A 19302-nucleotide genomic window follows, 5' to 3' on the forward strand; every position below is an offset into this window, starting at 1 on the left:
TCAGGGGCGTCAGGAGCCAAGGAGAAGGCCCACTCTTGGGGCCCTTCCTGGAGCCGGGACATAATTATACCCGCTGGCTCTCAGAACCTGAGGAATGAGGCTTTAAACTAAAGTAAAGCCTACAACTCTCCCGAAAGGAGAGAAAAGCCCTCCGGTCCCCTGAGAACCGGTCGGGCAACTTGAGGTGGGGTTCAAGAGGTGAGGTGAGGGGGACTACCAAGGTAGCATCAGGCTGGTTGACCCTCTGAGCCAGGGCCTGGACCTGTAGGGAGAGACCCTGCATTTGCTGAGCCAGGGTCTCACGGGGGTCCATAGTGGTGTCAGGGACCAGGGTAGACTAGGTATGGGCTTGTGATTATGTAATGACGGGGGTAGGGAAACGGACAAGTGAGCCCTAGTCTACCCGACACTCTGTCCCTGCCTACTTGCAACGACCCGCCCTAGGCGACGGGGTACAACTGGGCGGCGGTCCCTGCGCTCAGTAAGTGCACGACAAACACGACAAACATACAAGGGAATACAAGCAAGGGAAAGGGGCAGTTGCCCACGGCAACACCGTGAGCAACAGAGTGGTGAACGAGCCGAGTCAAGCCAGGAGTGTGCGAGGTACCAAACGAAGAGCAGAAGAGTAGTCAGTAAGCCAGGGTCTGTATGGAGCAGGATCAAAATAGAAGGAGCTGTAGCTGGGCCAGGAAACCACAAGGAAAGAATCACAAGCACCGAGGGACAGGAAGGGCAGGCTTAAATAGACCGAGGGCGGGAGCTAGCTGAGTCTGGCCAGGTTGCGATAGGCTCTCCCACTCCTAAGCCTGCCAGCCTGAGTGGTGGAAGCAGGAGTCAGTCTCAGGGATGTATTCTCAGGTGCTGACTGATTAATTATGGGAGTTAACCCCGAAGCTGTGCCTGGCAGATCCTTTACAGTGTGTTTGTTTTTAGAAAATTCCCCATTTGTAACTAATTAACGGTCTGTAGTATCTGAATGTACTGGGATTACGCTTATTTTTAGAAAGAAGTTTATTGTATCATTTGCACAATATTTGTTCTTCTTCATTTCTATAATTACAACTACTTTGCTCTGTATTTAGGGTTTATACAAAACAACTTTTTCCATTTACCCGTTACGTTCTTGACCTCGTCAGATGACGTCATTTAGGTACTTTGGCCCTGGTTGCATTGGCGGCTTTTTTAACAACTTTGTGTATTTAGGTACGGATGTTTGTATGTGTATTATATATGGCCTGAGGAAGATAGCGGTGCGGTGTCGAAACGCATAGCCACAACTACAATACATGGAAATATTTCCAATCTTTATATTATCCAAAGTCTTCATTTGTAAGTAGCAGCGCCGTTTATGATCCATGTTTTTTTACATTTAAATGACCCTATATGCGGTGACCTTTTGGTCAACCGGGTTTGGATCCTGGCAGCAGCACTTGTCATATCCATTGCCTTTGTTCACCTATCGGTGTGTTCATCTGAACTTAGGTGATCACACCTCTGCTTCTAATCGCTTGCACCGCCTTGGATTTGCCTGCACTATGAAGCGCCGTGCATTTTTCTTTTGTCTCTCTACCTTGTGGTGAATGTCACTTTATAACTACACAGAACTCTAGAAGTCGCTCACAGGGAAGAGATTAAAGTCATAGGTGTAAAATAGCCAATAGAATAATCCATAAAGAACAACCGAAGAACTCGGAGACTCGGATTCCAGGGCCTTCTTGGAGGGAGAGTGAATATTAATAATCCTCCACCATTAAAGATCTATCAGTCTGGATAATTCTGTCGGCTCCCGTGTGAAGGTCAAGTAACCACTGGAGGTGAGAAGTCAGAGTCAGCCTCATGCCATAAATAACCGAAATATGATATCTGGAGAGGAGCAAGCGCCCCACAGGTAAAGGAGCCGCTTCTCCTGTCATGTCCACAGCGGTGCTAGAGAAATGGGGCAAAATATCCATCTACAATCCAAATGTCACCGTGCCTACCAGACAGCTGAGGAACATAGAACACGGCATCCCCCGAATAAAAAAGACATCTAAATAAATCGTCATCATCATAATGGGCACCTCATCCAAGAACATATCATCCTTAATCATGAGCTAATGAACAGCGCCCCCTGTGTCTACATCACTAATAACACTGTAACATCGGCCACAGCATCAATGGTGACTCACCAGAGAGCGGCTCTCGAGGTTTCTCTGCTTCTCGGATCACCTCATTCCGCTCAGGAACCACTTCCACCAATGACTCCCTCTGTGACCGGATCCCCGCACTTCCTCCAGTGCCACCAAGCCATAGGAATGAGAGACGCTTCACTCCTCCACCGCCAACCTCCTCATCTCCACTGTCCTTTCTGCGGCCCAAAGACAGCAGACTGACGTCCTCCGATTTCCTCCTCCCCCGTCTTTTCTCAGGGGCTCCTCTGACCCCTAAAAGACCCTTTCCTCCTTTCCAAAAAGGTGAAAGCCCAGCAATTTTTTCAAGTGTTCCTCGACGCTTTGCATTTGATCCCAAAGGTTCCCGCTTTCCCTCCTCTTCATCATCAAGGAATGGGTTGCCCCCCTCAGGGGAGGGGCGGTCCAGTGGTGTATCCTCATCAAATGGATTGGGTGCTGTGATTGGCATGGTCTCAGTTCTATAGAAAGAGACACAAAACTTAAAAGAACTCAATTCATCAGTTATCCGACCCCAAAAATCTTAAAATGGAAAATAACTTTTCAAAAAACGTATTCTCATCTAATATTATTCCTGATAAAGATCAACCTTTTATCCATGCAAATTCTGTGTGACGTTACTGCCACTAGGTGTCTCCCTTCCTGTAATCTGCTGTCCACCCCCTGTTGATAAGCAAAGTCCGTCCCTAGTAAAAGAGCAGAAGCAACAGACTGCAGGATGCAGGGGTATGTCTCTTCAGTGCCTGCCATAGATGTCTATAGGAAAGGGGAAGGGGAGCAGGAGCAGGGAGAGAGTGAGTGAGTCACACAGACACGCTGCATACTAGTCTATGGAGAGGGAAAAGGGGAGTAGGAGGAGGGAGCAGAAGCAGAGATAGGGAGAGACACACAAAGACACTGCCCACCAAAGTCTATGAAGATGGAAGGGTAGTAGGAGGATTGAGCAGGAGCAAAGGTAGACACAGACACACTGCCCATAAAAGTCTATGGAGAGGGGAGCAGGAAGAGGGAGCAGGGAAAGAGACATATATGCTCCTGTCCATAGATGTCTATGGAGAGAAGGAGAAGACAGATAGAACACAGACAGGATGCTAATACAAGTCTATGGAGAGGGATGGGGAGCAGAGAGAGAAAGAGACACAAACACACTGCCAATACAAGTCTATATGGAGTGGAAGAGGAGCAGGAGGACGGATCAGAGAGAGAGAAGACATACACTGATGCCCATAGAAGTCTATGGAGAGAGGAGAGGGGGAGAAGAAGGAGGGAGCATAGAGAGAAGACACTGACCCTGCTACACATCAAAGTCCATGGAGAGAGAAAAGGGAAATCAGGAGCAGAGTAAAAAAGACAGACAGACAAATGTGCTGCAGCTTCCTGGTATGTTAAACTGTCTCACCCCAGTGCTGGATTCTCAGCTACACTGCTCATTACTTCTGTATGTCGTCCTGTATGCTGAATCTTCTAGTAAGTCTTATATCTCACCCCAGTGCTGGATTCTCAGCTACACTGCTCATTACTGCTGTATAATCTCTTCCATGTTGCAGATTCTATAAATGTGATAAAGACAGGGGAGCAGGATTCTCCTCTTCTGTGTGTGCAATGTATAGGAGACATGATGGCCGTTAGGCTCCACCCACTAGCGTAGAGAAAACTGAGAATTAGAGAGAGTCTGCAGAGGGGAAAACTGCTAAATAATGCAGAATACAAATCATATAATGGCCAGAAATAGTTTTATTCCTCGTGTACAGACATGACAGCTTATACTGAAAAGTCACCTGAAAGGTAAGGTATGCTTCAAAGTGTTGATAATACCATGAAAGGAGGAAAGGTTCTACCACAATCACAAAACTCAATAAGAAGATGATGTAACAGCAGCTCCATATACTTGGGTGATGGAGCATTTTTGTGTGGATTATTATAAACCATGATTTGTTATAATGACTTTAGTTTGTGTCTCTACTGTCTGTATGTGAGTTGTGTCTTTTGTACTATTTTCTATTGCCACAGCCGGGATGAGGACACAGGGGGTGGATAATTGGATCTGCTTGGTTTTCTGGTCTCTAGCTGCGTGATGGTGGTGCCTCCTGATGACCCCCTGTGGGGACTGGACAATGAGGACACTTTATGTCTTGTGGCTGCACCTCTGACTCGACTGATTGTCCATAGGCTAGAGACACGACCTGTGGTACCTGATTACAGAGTCATTCCTCTCTGCTAAGGGTTAACTAGAAACTCCAAAGCTGTCCCCCCCCCCCCCAGGGGTATATGAGGGCTTGACCTGGGGAGGATGGGAGTTCTGCATATAGATATTCATGAGAGCTGAAGCGGAGGCCAGTTCTCTGAGAATTTTCCTGGGGACTATAATTCATTGGCTACGTATTGTGTTCTACTAGACTGCACCTTATTTTGTGGACTGTGCGCTGTTCCTGCGTGGAAGACGACCGGTTCTGTCATCATTTCATGCAATAAACCTTTTTGGAGTTGCCCCCTCATCACTGGCTCTGCTGATCGTCTATTAACCCAACAAACCCCATGACACTTAGGTATATATAATTAAATAAAGATTTATACCACCATGCTCCATATCACTATATACAAGAAGATGTATAACTTATACCATCTGTACATATATAATTATATACAGAAGATACCCAGGTTATACCAGCATGCTCCATATCACTATATACAGGAAGATGTATAACTTATACCAGCTGTACATATATAATTATATACAGAAGATACCCAGGTTATACCAGCATGCTCCATATCACTATATACAGGAAGATGTGTGACTTATACCAGCTGTACATATATAATTATATACAGAACATACCCAGGTTATACCAGCATGCTCCATATCACTGTATACAAGAAGATGTATAACTTATACCAGCTGTACATATATAATTATATACAGAAGATACCCAGGTTATACCAGCATGCTCCATATCACTATATACAAGAAGATGTATAACTTATACCAGCTGTACATATATAATTATATACAGAAGATACCCAGGTTATACCAGCATGCTCCATATCACTATATACAAGAAGATGTATAACTTATACCAGCTGTACATATATAATTATATACAGAACATACCCAGGTTATACCAGCATGCTCCATATCACTGTATACAAGAAGATGTATAACTTATACCAGCTGTACATATATAATTATATACAGAAGACACCCAGGTTATACCAGCATGCTCCATATCACTATATACAGGAAGATGTGTGACTTATACCAGCTGTACATATATAATTATATACAGAAGATACCCAGGTTATACCAGCATGCTCCATATCACTATATACAAGAAGATGTATAACTTATACCAGCTGTACATATATAATTATATACAGAAGATACCCAGGTTATACCAGCATGCTCCATATCACTATATACAGGAAGATGTGTGACTTATACCAGCTGTACATATATAATTATATACAGAACATACCCAGGTTATACCAGCATGCTCCATATCACTGTATACAAGAAGATGTATAACTTATACCAGCTGTACATATATAATTATATACAGAAGATACCCAGGTTATACCAGCGTGCTCCATATCACTATATACAAGAAGATGTATAACTTATACCAGCTGTACATATATAATTATATACAGAACATACCCAGGTTATACCAGCATGCTCCATATCACTGTATACAAGAAGATGTATAACTTATACCAGCTGTACATATATAATTATATACAGAAGATACCCAGGTTATACCAGCATGCTCCATATCACTATATATAAGAAGATGTATAACTTATACCAGCCGTACATATATAATTATATACAGAAGATACCCAGGTTATACCAGCATGCTCCATATCACTATATACAAGAAGATGTATAACTTATACCAGCTGTACATATATAATTATATACAGAAGATGCCCAGGTTATACCAGCATGCTCCATATCACTGTATACAAGAAGATGTATAACTTATACCAGCTGTACATATATAATTATATACAGGAGATACCCAGGTTATACCAGCATGCTCCATATCACTATATACAGGAAGATGTATAACTTATACCAGCTGTACATATATATTATATACAGAAGATACCCAGGTTATACCAGCATGCTCCATATCACTATATACAAGAAGATGTATAACTTATACCAGCTGTACATATATAATTATATACAGAAGATACCCAGGTTATACCAGCATGCTCCATATCACTATATACAAGAAGATGTATAACTTATACCAGCTGTACATATATAACTATATACAGAACATACCCAGGTTATACCAGCATGCTCCATATCACTGTATACAAGAAGATGTATAACTTATACCAGCTGTACATATATAATTATATACAGGAGATACCCAGGTTATACCGGCATGCTCCATATCACTATATACAGGAAGATGTATAACTTATACCTGCTGTACATATATAATTATATACAGAAGATACCCAGGTTATACCAGCATGCTCCATATCACTATATACAAGAAGATGTATAACTTATACCAGCTGTACATATATAATTATATACAGAAGATACCCAGGTTATACCAGCATGCTCCATATCACTATATACAAGAAGATGTGTAACTTATACCAGCTGTACATATATAATTATATACAGGAGATACCCAGGTTATACCAGCAGGCTCCATATCATTATATACAAGAAGATGTATAACTTATACCAGCTGTACATATATAATTACACACAGAAGATACCCGGGTTATACCAGCATGCTCCATATCACTATATACAAGAAGATGTATAACTTATACCAGCTGTACATATATAATTATATACAGGAGATACCCAGGTTATACCAGCATGCTCCATACCACTATATACAAGAAGATGTATAACTTATACCAGCTGTACATATATAATTATATACAGAAGATACCCAGGTTATACCAGCATGCTCCATATCACTATATACAAGAAGATGTATAACTTATACCAGCTTTACATATATAATTATATACAGAATATACCCAGGTTATACCAGCATGCTCCATATCACTATATACAAGAAGATGTATAACTTATACCAGCTGTACATATATAATTATATACAGAAGATACCCAGGTTATACCAGCATGCTCCATATCACTATATATAAGAAGATGTATAACTTATACCAGCTGTACATATATAATTATATACAGAACATGTCCAGGTTATACCAGCATGCTCCATATCACTATATACAAGAAGATGTATAACTTATACCAGCTGTACATATATAATTATATACAGAAGATACCCAGGTTATACCAGCATGCTCCATATCACTATATACAGGAAGATGTATAACTTATACCTGCTGTACATATATAATTATATACAGAAGATACCCAGGTTATACCAGCATGCTCCATATCACTATATACAAGAAGATATATAACTTATACCAGCTGTACATATATAATTATATACAGAAGATACCCAGGTTATACCAGCATGCTCCATATCACTATATACAAGAAGATGTATAACTTATACCATCTGTACATATATAATTATATACAGAAGATACCCAGGTTATACCAGCGTGCTCCATATCACTATATACAAGAAGATGTATAACTTATACCAGCTGTACATATATAATTATATACAGGAGATACCCAGGTTATACCAGCATGCTCCATATCACTATATACAAGAAGATGTATAACTTATACCAGCTGTACATATATAATTATGTACAGGAGATACCCAGGTTATACCAGCATGCTCCATATCACTATATACAAGAAGATGTATAACTTATACCAGCTGTACATATATAATTATATACAGGAGATACCCAGGTTATACCAGCATGCTCCATATCACTATATATAAGAAGATGTATAACTTATACCAGCTGTACATATATAATTATATACAGAACATGTCCAGGTTATACCAGCATGCTCCATATCACTATATACAAGAAGATGTATAACTTATACCAGCTGTACATATATAATTATATACAGAAGATACCCAGGTTATACCAGCATGCTCCATATCACTATATACAGGAAGATGTATAACTTATACCTGCTGTACATATATAATTATATACAGAAGATACCCAGGTTATACCAGCATGCTCCGTATCACTATATACAAGAAGATATATAACTTATACCAGCTGTACATATATAATTATATACAGAAGATACCCAGGTTATACCAGCATGCTCCATATCACTATATACAAGAAGATGTATAACTTATACCATCTGTACATATATAATTATATACAGAAGATACCCAGGTTATACCAGCATGCTCCATATCACTATATACAAGAAGATGTATAACTTATACCAGCTGTACATATATAATTATATACAGAAGATACCCAGGTTATACCAGCATGCTCCATATCACTATATATAAGAAGATGTATAACTTATACCAGCTGTACATATATAATTATATACAGAACATGTCCAGGTTATACCAGCATGCTCCATATCACTATATACAAGAAGATGTATAACTTATACCAGCTGTACATATATAATTATATACAGAAGATACCCAGGTTATACCAGCATGCTCCATATCACTATATACAGGAAGATGTATAACTTATACCTGCTGTACATATATAATTATATACAGAAGATACCCAGGTTATACCAATATGCTCCATATCACTATATACAAGAAGATATATAACTTATACCAGCTGTACATATATAATTATATACAGAAGATACCCAGGTTATACCAGCATGCTCCATATCACTATATACAAGAAGATGTATAACTTATACCATCTGTACATATATAATTATATACAGAAGATACCCAGGTTATACCAGCGTGCTCCATATCACTATATACAAGAAGATGTATAACTTATACCAGCTGTACATATATAATTATATACAGGAGATACCCAGGTTATACCAGCATGCTCCATATCACTATATACAAGAAGATGTATAACTTATACCAGCTGTACATATATAATTATGTACAGGAGATACCCAGGTTATACCAGCATGCTCCATATCACTATATACAAGAAGATGTATAACTTATACCAGCTGTACATATATAATTATATACAGGAGATACCCAGGTTATACCAGCATGCTCCATATCACTATATATAAGAAGATGTATAACTTATACCAGCTGTACATATATAATTATATACAGAACATGTCCAGGTTATACCAGCATGCTCCATATCACTATATACAAGAAGATGTATAACTTATACCAGCTGTACATATATAATTATATACAGAAGATACCCAGGTTATACCAGCAGGCTCCATATCACTATATACAGGAAGATGTGTGACTTATACCAGCTGTACATATATAATTATATACAGAAGATACCCAGGTTATACCAGCAGGCTCCATATCACTATATACAGGAAGATGAGTAACTTATACTAGCTGTACATATATAATTATATACAGAAGATACCCAGGTTATACCAGCATGCTCCATATCACTATATACAAGAAGATGTATAACTTATACCAGCTGTACATATATAATTATGTACAGGAGACACCCAGGTTATAGCAGCATGCTCCATATCACTATATACAAGAAGATATATAACTTATACCAGCTGTACATATATAATTATATACTGAAGATACCCAGGTTATACCAGCATGCTCCATATCACTATATACAGGAAGATGTATAACTTATACCTGCTGTACATATATAATTATATACAGAAGATACCCAGGTTATACCAGCATGCTCCATATCACTATATACAAGAAGATGTATAACTTATACCAGCTGTACATATATAATTATATACAGGAGATACCCAGGTTATACCAGCATGCTCCATATCACTATATACAAGAAGATGTATAACTTATACCAGCTGTACATATATAATTATGTACAGGAGATACCCAGGTTATACCAGCATGCTCCATACCACTATATACAAGAAGATGTATAACTTATACCAGCTGTACATATATAATTATATACAGAAGATACCCAGGTTATACCAGCATGTTCCATATCACTATATACAGGAAGATGTATAACTTATACCAGCTGTACATATATAATTATATACAGAAGATACCCAGGTTATACCAGCATGCTCCATATCACTATATACAAGAAGATATATAACTTATACCAGCCGTACATATATAATTATATACAGGAGATACCCAGGTTATACCAGCATGCTCCATATCACTATATACAGGAAGATGTATAACTTATACCAGCTGTACATATATAATTATATACAGAAGATGCCCAGGTTATACCAGCATTCTCCATATCACTATATACAAGAAGATGTATAACTTATACCAGCTGTACATATATAATTATATACAGGAGATACCCAGGTTATACCAGCATGCTCCATATCACTATATACAAGAAGATGTATAACTTATACCAGCTGTACATATATAATTATGTACAGGAGATACCCAGGTTATACCAGCATGCTCCATATCACTATATACAAGAAGATGTATAACTTATACCAGCTGTACATATATAATTATATACAGGAGATACCCAGGTTATACCAGCATGCTCCATATCACTATATATAAGAAGATGTATAACTTATACCAGCTGTACATATATAATTATATACAGAACATGTCCAGGTTATACCAGCATGCTCCATATCACTATATACAAGAAGATGTATAACTTATACCAGCTGTACATATATAATTATATACAGAAGATACCCAGGTTATACCAGCATGCTCCATATCACTATATACAGGAAGATGTATAACTTATACCTGCTGTACATATATAATTATATACAGAAGATACCCAGGTTATACCAGCATGCTCCATATCACTATATACAAGAAGATATATAACTTATACCAGCTGTACATATATAATTATATACAGAAGATACCCAGGTTATACCAGCATGCTCCATATCACTATATACAAGAAGATGTATAACTTATACCATCTGTACATATATAATTATATACAGAAGATACCCAGGTTATACCAGCGTGCTCCATATCACTATATACAAGAAGATGTATAACTTATACCAGCTGTACATATATAATTATATACAGGAGATACCCAGGTTATACCAGCATGCTCCATATCACTATATACAAGAAGATGTATAACTTATACCAGCTGTACATATATAATTATGTACAGGAGATACCCAGGTTATACCAGCATGCTCCATACCACTATATACAAGAAGATGTATAACTTATACCAGCTGTACATATATAATTATATACAGAAGATACCCAGGTTATACCAGCATGTTCCATATCACTATATACAGGAAGATGTATAACTTATACCAGCTGTACATATATAATTATATACAGAAGATACCCAGGTTATACCAGCATGCTCCATATCACTATATACAAGAAGATATATAACTTATACCAGCCGTACATATATAATTATATACAGGAGATACCCAGGTTATACCAGCATGCTCCATATCACTATATACAGGAAGATGTATAACTTATACCAGCTGTACATATATAATTATATACAGAAGATGCCCAGGTTATACCAGCATTCTCCATATCACTATATACAAGAAGATGTATAACTTATACCAGCTGTACATATATAATTATATACAGGAGATACCCAGGTTATACCAGCATGCTCCATATCACTATATACAGGAAGATGTATAACTTATACCAGCTGTACATATATATTATATACAGAAGATACCCAGGTTATACCAGCATGCTCCATATCACTATATACAAGAAGATGTATAACTTATACCAGCTATACATATATAATTATATACAGAAGATACCCAGGTTATACCAGCATGCTCCATATCACTATATACAGGAAGATGTATAACTTATACCAGCTGTACATATATAATTATATACAGAAGATACCCAGGTTATACCAGCATGCTCCATATCACTATATACAAGAAGATGTATAACTTATACCAGCTGTACATATATAATTATATACAGAAGATACCCAGGTTATACCAGCATGCTCCATATCACAATATACAGGAAGATGTATAACTTATACCTGCTGTACATATATAATTATATACAGAAGATACCCAGGTTATACCAGCATGCTCCATATCACTATATACAAGAAGATATATAACTTATACCAGCTGTACATATATAATTATATACAGAAGATACCCAGGTTATACCAGCATGCTCCATATCACTATATACAAGAAGATGTATAACTTATACCATCTGTACATATATAATTATATACAGAAGATACCCAGGTTATACCAGCGTGCTCCATATCACTATATACAAGAAGATGTATAACTTATACCAGCTGTACATATATAATTATATACAGGAGATACCCAGGTTATAAAAGCATGCTCCATATCACTATATACAAGAAGATGTATAACTTATACCAGCTGTACATATATAATTATGTACAGGAGATACCCAGGTTATACCAGCATGCTCCATACCACTATATACAAGAAGATGTATAACTTATACCAGCTGTACATATATAATTATATACAGAAGATACCCAGGTTATACCAGCATGTTCCATATCACTATATACATGAAGATGTATAACTTATACCAGCTGTACATATATAATTATATACAGAAGATACCCAAGTTATACCAGCATGCTCCATATCACTATTTACAAGAAGATGTAACTTATACCAGCTGTACATATATAATTATATACAGAAGATACCCAAGTTATACCAGCATGCTCCACATCACTATATACAGGAAGATGTATAACTTATACCAGCTGTACATATATAATTATATACAGGAGATACCCAGGTTATACCAGCATGCTCCATATCACTATATACAGGAAGATGTATAACTTATACCAGCAGTACATATATAATTATATACAGGAGATACCCAGGTTATACCAGCATGCTCCATATCACTATATACAGGAAGATGTATAACTTATACCAGCTGTACATATATAATTATATACAGAAGATACCCAGGTTATACCAGCATGCTCCATATCACTATATACAAGAAGATGTGTAACTTATACCAGCTGTACATATATAATTATATACAGAATATACCCAGGTTATACGAGCATGCTCCATATCACTATATACAAGAAAATGTATAACTTATACCAGCTGTACATATATAATTATATACAGAAGATACCCAGGTTATACCAGCATGCTCCATATCACTATATACAAGAAGATGTATAACTTATACCAGCTGTACATATATAATTATATACAGGAGATACCCAGGATATACCAGCATGCTCCATATCACTATATACAAGAAGATGTATAACTTATACCAGCTGTACATATATAATTATACACAGAAGATACCCAGATTATACCAGCGTGCTCCATATCACTATATACAAGAAGATGTATAACTTATACCAGCTGTACATATATAATTATACACAGAAGATACCCAGGTTATACCAGCATGCTCCGTATCACTATATACAAGAAGATGTATAACTTATACCAGCTGTACATATATAATTATATACAGAAGATGCCCAGGTTATACCAGCATTCTCCATATCACTATATACAAGAAGATGTATAACTTATACCAGCCGTACATATATAATTATATACAGAAGATACCCAGGTTATACCAGCATTCTCCATATCACTATATACAAGAAGATGTATAACTGATACCAGCCGTACATATATAATTATATACAGAAGATACCCAGGTTATACCAGCATGTTCCATATCACTATATACAAGAAGATGTATAACTTATACCAGCTGTACATATATAATTATATACAGGAGATACCCAGGTTATACCAGCATGCTCCATATCACTATATACAAGAAGATGTATGACTTATACCAGTTGTACATATATAATTATATACAGGAGATACCCAGGTTATACCAGCATGCTCCATATCACTATATACAAGAAGATGTATAACTTATAACAGCTGTACATATATAATTATATACAGAACATACCCAGGTTATACCAGCATGCTCCATATCACTATATACAAGAAGATATATAACTTATACCAGCTGCACATATATAATTATATACAGAAGATGCCCAGGTTATACCAGCATGTTCCATATCACTATATACAAGAAGATGTATAACTTATACCAGCTGTACATATATATTATATACAGAAGATACCCAGGTTATACCAGCATGCTCCATATCACTATATACAGGAAGATGTATAACTTATACCAGCTGTACATATATAATTATATACAGAAGATACCCAGGTTATACCAGCATGCTCCATATCACTGTATACAAGAAGATGTATAACTTATACCAGCTGTACATATATAATTATATACAGAAGATACCCAGGTTATACCAGCCTGCTCCATATCACTATATACAAGAAGATGTATAACTTATACCATCTGTACATATATAATTATATACAGCATATACCCGGTTATACCAGCATGCTCCATATCACTATATACAAGATGTATAACTTATACCAGCTGTACATATATAATTATATACAGAAGATACCCAGGTTATACCAGCATGCTCCATATCACTATATACAAGAAGATGTATAACTTATACCAGCTGTACATATATAATTATATACAGAAGATACCCAGGTTATACCAGCCTGCTCCATATCACTATATACAAGAAGATGTATAAATAACTTATACCAGCTGTACATATATAATTATATACAGAAGATACCCAGGTTATACCAGCATGCTCCATATCACTATATACAGGAAGATGTATAACTTATACCAGCTGTACATATATAATTATATACAGAAGATACCCAGGTTATACCAGCATGCTCCATATCACTATATACAAGAAGATGTATGCCTATACCGGCTGTACATATATAATTATATACAGAATATACCCGGGTTATACCAGCATGCTCCATATCACTATATACAAGAAGATGTAACTTATACCAGCTGTACATATATAATTATATACAGAAGATACCCAAGTTATACCAGCATGCTCCACATCACTATATACAAGAAGATGTAACTTATACCAGCTGTACATATATAATTATATACAGGAGATACCCAGGTTATACCAGCATGCTCCATATCACTATATACAAGAAGATGTATAACTTATACCAGCCGTACATATATAATTATATACAGAAGATACCCAGGTTATACCAGCATGCTCCATATCACTATATACATGAAGATGTATAACTTATACCAGCTGTACATATATAATTATATACAGAAGATACCCAAGTTATACCAGCATGCTCCATATCACTATATACATGAAGATGTGTAACTTATACCAGCTGTACATATATAATTATATACAGAAGATACCCAAGTTATACCAGCATGCTCCATATCACTATATACAAGAAGATGTAACTTATACAGCTGTACATATATAATTATATACAGAAGATACCCAAGTTATACCAGCATGCTCCACATCACTATATACAAGAAGATGTAACTTATACCAGCTGTACATATATAATTATATACAGGAGATACCCAGGTTATACCAGCATGCTCCATATCACTATATACAGGAAGATGTATAACTTATACCAGCTGTACATATATAATTATATACAGAAGATACCCAGGTTATACCAGCATGCTCCATATCACTATATACAAGAAGATGTGTAACTTATACCAGCCGTACATATATAATTATATACAGAAGATACCCAGGTTATACCAGCATGCTCCATATCACTATATACAGGAAGATGTATAACTTATACCAGCTGTACATATATAATTATATACAGAATATACCCAGGTTATACGAGCATGCTCCATATCACTATATACAAGAAAATGTATAACTTATACCAGCTGTACATATATAATTATACACAGAAGATACCCAGATTATACCAGCGTGCTCCATATCACTATATACAAGAAGATGTATAACTTATACAGCTGTACATATATAATTATACACAGAAGATACCCAGGTTATACCAGCGTGCTCCATATCACTATATACAAGAAGATGTATAACTTATACCAGCTGTACATATATAATTACACACAGAAGATACCCGGGATATACCAGCATGCTCCATATCACTATATACAAGAAGATGTATAACTTATACTAGCTGTACATATATAATTATATACAGAAGATACCCAGGTTATACCAGCATGCTCCATATCACTATATACAAGAAGATGTATAACTTATACCAGCTGTACATATATAATTATACACAGAAGATACCCAGGTTATACCAGCGTGCTCCATATCACTATATACAAGAAGATGTATAACTTATACCAGCTGTACATATATAATTATATACAGAAGATACCCAGGTTATACCAGAATGCTCCATATCACTATATACAGGAAGATGTATAACTTATACCAGCTGTACATATATAATTATACACAGAAGATACCCGGGTTATACCAGCATGCTCCATATCACTATATACAAGAAGATGTATAACTTATACCAGCTGTACATATATAATTATATACAGAAGATACCCAGGTTATACAAGCATGCTCCATATCACTATATACAAGAAGATGTATAACTTATACCAGCTGTACATATATAATATATACAGAAGATACCCAGGTTATACCAGCATGCTCCATATCACTATATACAAGAAGATGTATAACTTATACAGCTGTACATATATAATTACACACAGAAGATACCCGGGTTATACCAGCATGCTCCATATCACTATATACAAGAAGATGTATAACTTATACCAGCTGTACATATATAATTATATACAGGAGATACCCAGGTTATACCAGCATGCTCCATATCACTATATACAAGAAGATGTATAACTTATACCAGCTGTACATATATAATTATATACAGAAGATACCCAGGTTATACCAGCATGCTCCATATCACTATATACAAGAAGATGTATAACTTATACCAGCTGTACATATATAATTATACACAGAAGATACCCAGGTTATACCAGCGTGCTCCATATCACTATATACAAGAAGATGTATAACTTATACCAGCTGTACATATATAATTATATACAGAAGATACCCAGGTTATACCAGAATGCTCCATATCACTATATACAGGAAGATGTATAACTTATACCAGCTGTACATATATAATTATACACAGAAGATACCCGGGTTATACCAGCATGCTCCATATCACTATATACAAGAAGATGTATAACTTATACCAGCTGTACATATATAATTATATACAGAAGATACCCAGGTTATACAAGCATGCTCCATATCACTATAAACAAGAAGATGTATAACTTATACCAGCTGTACATATATAATTATATACAGGAGATACCCAGGTTATACCAGCATGCTCCATATCACTATATACAAGAAGATGTATAACTTATACCAGCTGTACATATATAATTATACACAGAAGATACCCAGATTATACCAGCATGCTCCATATCACTATATACAAGAAGATGTACAACTTATACCAGCTGTACATATATAATTATACACAGAAGATACCCAGGTTATACCAGCATGCTCCATATCACTATATATAAGAAGATGTATAACTTATACCAGCTGTACATATATAATTATATACAGAAGATGCCCAGGTTATACCAGCATTCTCCATATCACTATATACAAGAAGATGTATAACTTATACCAGCCGTACATATATAATTATATACAGAAGATACCCAGGTTATACCAGCATGCTCCATATCACTATATACAAGAAGATGTATGACTTATACCAGTTGTACATATATAATTACATACAGGAGATACCCAGGTTATACCAGCATGCTCCATATCACTATATACAAGAAGATGTATAACTTATACCAGCTGTACATATATAATTATATACAGAAGATACCCAGGTCATACCAGTATGCTCCATATCACTATATACAAGAAGATGTATAACTTATAACAGCTGTACATATATAATTATATACAGAACATACCCAGGTTATACCAGCATGCTCCATATCACTATATACAAGAAGATATATAACTTATACCAGCTGCACATATATAATTATATACAGAAGATGCCCAGGTTATACCAGCATGTTCCATATCACTATATACAAGAAGATGTATAACTTATACCAGCTGTACATATATATTATATACAGAAGATACCCAGGTTATACCAGCATGCTCCATATCACTGTATACAAGAAGATGTATAACTTATACCAGCTGTACATATATAATTATATACAGAAGATACCCAGGTTTTACCAGCATGCTCCATATCACTATATACAAGAAGATGTATAACTTATACCAGCTGTACATATATATTATATACAGAAGATACCCAGGTTATACCAGCATGCTCCATATCACTGTATACAAGAAGATGTATAACTTATACCAGCTGTACATATATAATTATATACAGAAGATACCCAGGTTATACCAGCATGCTCCATATCACTATATACAAGAAGATGTATCACTTATACCAGCTGTACATATATAATTATATACAGAAGATGCCCAGGTTATACCAGCATGCTCCATATCACTATATACAAGAAGATGTATAACTTATACCAGCTGTACATATATAATTATATACAGAAGATACCCAGGTTATACCAGCATGCTCCATATCACTATATACAAGAAGATGTATAATATACCAGCTGTAGATATATAATTATTATGCCTTGTATTATACCCTGCATTACACCCTGAATTACACCCTGTATTATACCCTGCATTACACCCTGTATTATACCCTGCATTACACCCTGCATTACACCCTGTATTACACCCTGAATTACACCCTACATTACACCCTGCATTATACCCTATATTACACCCTGCATTACACCCTGTATTATACCCTGTATTACACCCTGTATTACACCCTGTATTATACCCTGTATTACACCCTACATTACACCCTGCATTACACCCTGCATTACACCCTGTATTACACCCTGCATTACACCCTGCATTACACCCTGTATTACACCCTGTATTACACCCTGTATTATACCGTGCATTACACCCTGCATTATACCCTGCATTACACCCTGTATTATACCCTGTATTACACCGTGCA

General features: G+C 36.4%; 1 protein-coding gene across 1 annotated transcript in view; it reads right to left on the minus strand.

Annotated features, from left to right (window-relative positions):
* The window catches only part of EXOC3L2 (exocyst complex component 3 like 2), an 89735-nt gene that overhangs the window by 58843 nt on the left and 11590 nt on the right, over window positions 1-19302 (minus strand). The window contains exon 2 of the mRNA XM_075848624.1: window positions 2172-2632. Coding sequence (XP_075704739.1) covers window positions 2172-2622 — 451 coding nt within the window. The 5' untranslated portion in view covers window positions 2623-2632. The remainder of the gene's footprint in view (window positions 1-2171; window positions 2633-19302) is intronic.

This window comes from Rhinoderma darwinii, unplaced genomic scaffold (assembly GCF_050947455.1).
Source record: "Rhinoderma darwinii isolate aRhiDar2 unplaced genomic scaffold, aRhiDar2.hap1 Scaffold_437, whole genome shotgun sequence".
Taxonomy (NCBI): Eukaryota; Metazoa; Chordata; class Amphibia; order Anura; family Rhinodermatidae; genus Rhinoderma; species Rhinoderma darwinii.